The sequence below is a fragment of the Musca autumnalis genome, unplaced genomic scaffold (genome assembly GCF_047663935.1).
Source record: "Musca autumnalis isolate F117 unplaced genomic scaffold, ASM4766393v1 scaffold_2, whole genome shotgun sequence".
NCBI lineage: Eukaryota > Metazoa > Arthropoda > Insecta > Diptera > Muscidae > Musca > Musca autumnalis.
In genome coordinates, this window is record NW_027411755.1 from 44263776 (window position 1) to 44270603 (window position 6828).

The 6828-nt window shown below is 33.7% G+C and overlaps 1 protein-coding gene across 1 annotated transcript; it reads left to right on the forward strand.

The window, feature by feature from the left end:
* The first annotated feature begins 1360 nt into the window (after nucleotides 1-1360).
* Nucleotides 1361-5956, forward strand: noc (zinc finger protein no ocelli). The gene is made up of 2 exons (XM_073967637.1): nucleotides 1361-2392; nucleotides 3834-5956. The coding sequence occupies exons 1-2, from the start codon at nucleotides 2303-2305 to the stop codon at nucleotides 5355-5357; spliced, it is 1614 nt and encodes a 537-aa protein (XP_073823738.1). The 5' UTR covers nucleotides 1361-2302; the 3' UTR covers nucleotides 5358-5956.
* The last annotated feature ends 872 nt before the right edge of the window (nucleotides 5957-6828 follow it).

Here is a 6828-nt window from a genome sequence, read left to right on the forward strand (position 1 = left end):
TCCAAATTAGGTCCGTATTAATAAACCAAAGGTATTAATTATTTAAATAATCACCTCCTATCTAAATGCTGTAAATAATTATTGTATTTATGAGTTTAATATATTTAAGAATAATTCTTTTTATAGTAACGTAGTCCACTAAACAATTTCTAAAAAAACTCAACAATTCATTTACAAGGACTTGCACTTATTATACTAACAAAAATACATAGTTAGATATCCAAAATCGTTTTTATAAACTTTATGTAATGTTGCCGTCGGTTTTACAATGCTGTCCTCGTAATACAATTTTCATCAACATCAACGTTTAGATAACAAATTTTGTGGATTTTTAGCTTTGGATTTGTGTGATATTGGAAAAAAACTCATGGCGTATTCTCTATTTTCGGTCCCATTTTTTGGTAATTCCATGAGATGAGTGAGTCGTCATTAAAAAATTCCATTTTACCTAGCCTGATTTTACGATATAAAAATCACAGTATTAAAATAAAGCAATTATTCATCACAAATATCTGTTTTGAAAATATTAGCAATTCTTGAACACTTTCACAACCTCACATATTAAAGCGTAGCACGCAAATTTAATATTTTGTATTTATTTCTAAAAATATAATAGTTATGATTTCTTGCTTCACGAAATAAATTTGTTGCCTATCCATTCTCCCGTGCTTTGAAAAAAAAGCGAAGAAATATCCTCCAATAAATTAATGTCCGCAACGACAACATTTCCATTACTTCTATATTTTCCTTTCTATTTGTTTTTTTTTCTTTGCGGCATTCCGTCGTCACCATTCATTTGCTATCCTGTCATCAACATAGTGCAATAAGGCGTGTGATAAACATGACAGTTTTATGACACTCAACACAACCATGATGGCTAACATATGGTTGTCGACTGACAACTGAAAGGCCAAAATGACAATATAACGAGACACCAAGCCAATGAACAAAAAAAAAACTATGGCTAAATTACTCTGCTGAGAGTAAAATGGGGATTTATTCTCTCGAATGTTTGTTAAATTTAACAAGAGATTTGTTCTCTATAAAGAAAAATTTGCTACCAGTTGCTCTTTTGCCCATGTAACAATGCCAAACAGCAGAGGTAACCCAAAAATTGGGGTTACCATTGTAAAGAAATGTTGGGCATGCTTGTTTGTGATTGGTGGATTGTGGAAAGAGTGAGATAAGTGTTGTTAAAACGTACTCTCTCAACTGAGTTGATTGTATTGAAATTTGCTTATGCCAAGAGTGAAACTCTCTTCTCTCTTTTGTGTTTGTTAATGAGCACTGATGGGCAAATTGAGAGAGACTCATGTATTTTTTACACTTTTGTGTGTGAGGCAGAGCATTTCTGCCCATCAGTGTTAATGAGAGATTTTGTGTGGAAAACCTGTTTGCTTCATGGCGTAATGTTGTTGATGGACAACACATGCCTTTACTAAATTGTGTTGTCTGTATTTATGGCGCATGCGAAATGATTGGCTATTCAAGACGCCATATTTGAAAATTACTCTACAAATAAAGGGGATGGAAAGATCTTGTTGTCTTGCTCTGGCCTTAGTGGTCCTTCGGGTAACGGGTTAAGCAGCAGGTTTTGAGTGTTCAATTTGTAGTGCATTGAGTGTTGGGAGAACAAGAGAATAGTTTTTCTTTATGCTCGCTTGTGTGCTGTGGAAAAGTGGTATGTTATCTTCCTCTCTCTTGTGTGTTTTACTCTCTTGTCAATGCGTGTTGGGAGCACTGTTTGTTTGATTGAAATTCTCGCCGAGGTAAGGTACTCTTGTGTGCCGTACCACAGAAATCAGTTCGAGTTCAACTGTCGTAGCGTTCAGACGTTTTCGGAAAAAGAAAAACCGAGTAAAAATACCCTGAAAGCTTAAACGGTTCTCAGCAAAGTAAAAATAATATTTTGAAATAAAAAAAAATTGAAAAAATATTTTCAATAAGAGAAAACACAAAGAGTTATAAAAAGCGGAAGCTAAAAAATAACGGAAAAAGACAACATTGAAGAAAAAATAAAAGAAACACAAATATCAATAATAATAAAAAATATTGATATAACCAGAAAATAAAAATTATCAGACCAAAGAAAAAAGTGAAAGTGAAAACTTAAAAGTGAATTGAAAAATCAAGCAACATTTTTTGTGGATTACCAAAAGCAAAAAAAATATTTTTGCTTCAACTCTAACAATCAGCAATTTTGTGGATTACCATTCCTGCTGCTGCTCCTGCTCCAGCTGTTTAGCAGCCCATTACAATTTTGTGGATTAGTTCCAGTTTTTAGAACCTCTACATCAGCATCATGGTTGTTTTAGAAGGTGGCGGTGGTGTTGTTACCATCGGCAATAACCAATATTTACAACCCGATTATTTGGCTCCAATGCAAACAACGGTTAGTATTTCTTGAAAACAAAAATAGAAATTTTAAAATTATCCAAAAAAATAAATTTGGATGATTTTGAATTTGGAGAGAGAAATGAAAATGTAAAAAAAAGAAAAATGTTTTACATTTTGACAATTTTGAAATAACAATTAAAAAAAGGAAGAAAAATATTTTAAATATTTTGAAGCCGAGAAAACAAGGAGTTTCTGGAAATATTTTAAAGCAGAAAAAATATGTTTAAAAAAAAACAAAAAATCATACCAAGAAATCCAAATAGAAAATTAAAAAAAAAATATGAAAAATTGTAAACTACAAAAATAAATTTTAAACATTTTCGATACCGAAAGTATTATAATATGATAAAAAAATCAAATATTTAAAAAAATACTTTCAAATAGATTTTAAAGTAAAAGCATCCTTAAAACTAATTGTTTACAAATTTTGAAATCAAAAAAATTATTTGAAAGTTTTTTTCCTAAAAAAATTGGAATTTTTTTGAGAAATGATTAAAATCTTCAAAATTTCATGGGTTCCTACAAAAATGTACAGAGTAACAAATGTTTTGAATGGAACGAAATATCCGTTCAGATTTTATTAAATTAAAAAGACCTCAACATTAAAAAATCAAAATATTTTTTTGTTGTCCAGTTTTAAAATTAGTTTTTAAAAATTTTGGTAATTACCAAGGATTCAATCATTTCCAAAATTTCATTAATTGTAAAATTTTTCTACGATTTCGAAACAAAAATTTAAAATTGTTGTTTCTCTACGTTTGCTTAGAGAGTCTCCTTGAATCCTCATGATTTTGAAGATTATGTGTTTTGAATCATTTACGAAGAGTAAAATCCGACGGCATTTCTTCACGAACATACAACAATATTTTAACAAAAATTTACAAAAAATTCTGACAGCAAACTAATTCAATAAATTTACATTTTTGGAACAAAGTATTCAAAACTTGACAAATATTCAAATTGTCAAAAAATATTTTTCTACAATTTTTAAAATATACAAAAATATAGCAATAAAATAATTTAAAAATATCATCGTTTATTATTTTTTTTAATACATTTGGCTCCTTAAAAAATCCAAACGATTTTATATAAAAACTAAAGATATTCAAAAAATTAAAAAAAAAAAATAAATTATTAAAATAATATCAAAATTCAAAGTAAATAGTTTCTAAAAAATCAACATTAATTAAGATTTTAGTAAATTTTACACTTTAAAAAAATAAAAAAATTTATAAATGTAAAAAATTAAAAAAAAAAATCAATTTTAAAAAATTATATCTTTTCAAAAATTCAAAGTTTATTATAAAAATATATTCCGTCGGCTAAATCATCAAAAAACTCACACTTTCTCTCCCAACATCATTCCAAAAATCAAAAATTCCCCCCTCTAAAAAACCCTTTACTCATAACCCCCCTCTCTTCTACTCTACTTACAGATGGATTCCAAGAAAAGTCCCTTGGCATTGTTGGCCCAAACCTGCTCACAAATTGGTGCCGATTCATCGGCTGTCAAACCCTTGTTGGCTTTGGATAAATCGAAAAAATCAGGTTCAACATCTTCGGCCTCCTCGACATCATCCAGTGGTAGCTCCGAAACATTAGGTTCAGTTAAATCACCAAACCAGGCTAAATCTCCCAAGTCGACAACACCCACCACAACAGAAGTTAAGTTGGCCTTTAAGCCCTACGAAACCAATGTTTTGAGTCAACAAAATCAAAACAGCTTCAAGTCATCTTCTTCACCATCGGCGGATGCCGACAACAATCGTCCAAGTTCCAAGGCATCATCACACAACGGTGATTCGACAAGGGTACCATCACGCAACAAATCCAATAGTTCACCTGAAAATTTCAATAAATCTCAAGATTTGTCCACCTCGGGCGGTTCAAGCACTCCCCATGATACCAGCCGTAAAACCGTTTCACCAGCCGGTTCCTCACAACGTGGTGCCAGCCCAATTGTACGCTCTGGTATGGAAGTGTTGAATAATGCCAATGGTTCAGCCCAACATCCCAAGGAAATGAGCAGCATGGCCCAGGCTGCTGCTGCTGCCGCCGCTGCCTACAAGGCTGCCGGTGCTCCTTATGGCTTGAACCCCCTATCGGCCTTGTGCTGCCCACCTGGCATGGAACAACATGCTGCCGCCAATCCTGCCTTCCGCCCTCCATTTGCAGCTGGTTCACATCATCATGCCGCCATGTTGGCTGCTGCCGCTGCCAATGGTGGCTATCCCGGTGGTCCAGGCCAACAACAACCAAATCCCTATATTAGCTATCAACGTATTAAGACTCCTACCGGCGGTGAAGCCATTGTACCGATTTGCAAAGATCCCTACTGTCCTGGCTGCCCTTACTCTGCCCATACCCAACAAATGTTAATGGGTGCCCCCTGTCCTGCTGGTTGTACCCAATGTGAACATCAAAAATATGGCATGGCTGCCATGATGGGTGCTGGTGCTGGTTTACCGCCAGGCCATCCCTATTCTCAGGCTGCCGCCGCCGCTGCTGCCAGTGCTGCTGCTGCCCGCTCTGCTCCCTATGTATGCAGTTGGGTTGTGGGAGATGCCTATTGTGGCAAAAGATTCCAAACTTCGGATGAGTTATTTTCCCACCTACGCACTCACACTGGTAATTTGTCAGATCCTGCTGCTGCCGCTGCTGCTTTGGCCCAGTCACAGGCCCAATCACTACTCGGATCATTGTTCCCTCCATCGGCCCTGAGAGGTGGTTATCCAGCTCCACAATTGAGTCCAATGTCCGCCGCCGCTGCTGCTGCTGCCGCCTCAAGATATCATCCCTACGCTAAGCCACCAAGTGCCATGGCTGCTGGTGCCTCACCATTTGGTCCCCCTGGTGCATTCAATCCCGCCGCCGCTGCTGCTGCTGCCGCCTTGGGTCCCTACTACTCACCCTATGCCATGTATGGTCAACGTATTGGTTCAGCAGCTGTACATCAATAAATCATCAATGATGTTGAGCCATCCATTGTGAATACTTGTGAGCTAGCTAAAGCAATAGCCCGCGTCGGTGAGGGCTACTAGTGAAAGTGATCTTTACAAACACAAACCATCTCATGAATGTCATACCAAAAAGTAACAGCAGAAGACAAAACCAACATAAAAAGGAGGCCACAAACCAGGGATTCCTCTAAAGTTAAAGGCACCACAGCAAGGCCAAACAGAGGAGGCGTTTCTCAAAATGTGCCAACCGCACATTTTGGAAACATATACTGCTCACACTATGGAGATGAAACCCGAACCTCCCAAAAAAGAAAACCCCATTCAAAAGAGTCAAAAACCGTCCACATTAATGGACTGGTTTCAATACTGTGATACTAAATTGTAGTTTTGAAAAAAAAAAAGAAAATAGTTTGTTAGTTTTAAAAAAGAAAAAAGAATACAAGAAAATGGAAAATTTTTATTAAGACAAAAAAGAAAAACAGCAAACATCAATTTATAAAAAAAAACTTATAAGTTTTTTCTCCTTAAAAAATAATTAAATTTTTTTTGTTTTGTTAAAAAATCAACTACAAACAGCCAAAGCATACAAGAAAAGAAAAGAATATTTCCATTACAACAAAACAAAATTATTGCAAAGAAAAAAGAAAATCCTAAAACTTCCATAATTTTGTTGCTTTTTATGTGAGAAAAAAAAACAAAAAATAATTAAATTGCTTTGTTCATTCGTTTTTTTATATAATACAATTAATTATATCTTTATTATTATTATTCTTTTAGTTATTTAGTGCTTAAGTTATTTTTATATATAAATTTACTTTTTTTGCTATATCCAACAATATGTCTTTGTAACCCAAATACAACAACAACTCCAATACAATCCAAACATCTTAGATTTGCTCTATATATATGTGTACTACAAAAACAAAAAAACAACAACACTATAATTGATCTTACAACAAAAAATTATTAAGAAAAAATACACACACATAATTATAATTGTACTATATTTTTCATTTGTTTGGAAATTTGACAACAATAACAAAACCTACAGACACCTTATAAATTATACTTATTATTATTAAAAACAAAAAATCAATACACAAAAAACCCTAAAAGAAAAATATGAAAAAAAAAACAAATATAAAAAATTGAAAATTTTAAATCCATATCTTTTATTTCTTTCCTAATAAACATGGGCATGGGTCATACAGCAACAAACATACAAGTGCTGGTTGGGTAAAGGTGGTTCCAAATTATATTACTTGGGTCTACAAACGTTCAACATAGGACGACAAAAAGAATGGGTTATTATTGGATTTATTATTACTGCTGAACAGATGAAGCTGTAACGTCATGTCTTTCGGTATTTTGAAGGGTACGAGTGAAAATCGAAAATTAAACATAATAAATAAAGCAAAAAAATAGCAATTTTCTTTTCAACACCTTTTCTATTGATATAAAGAATTTCTAG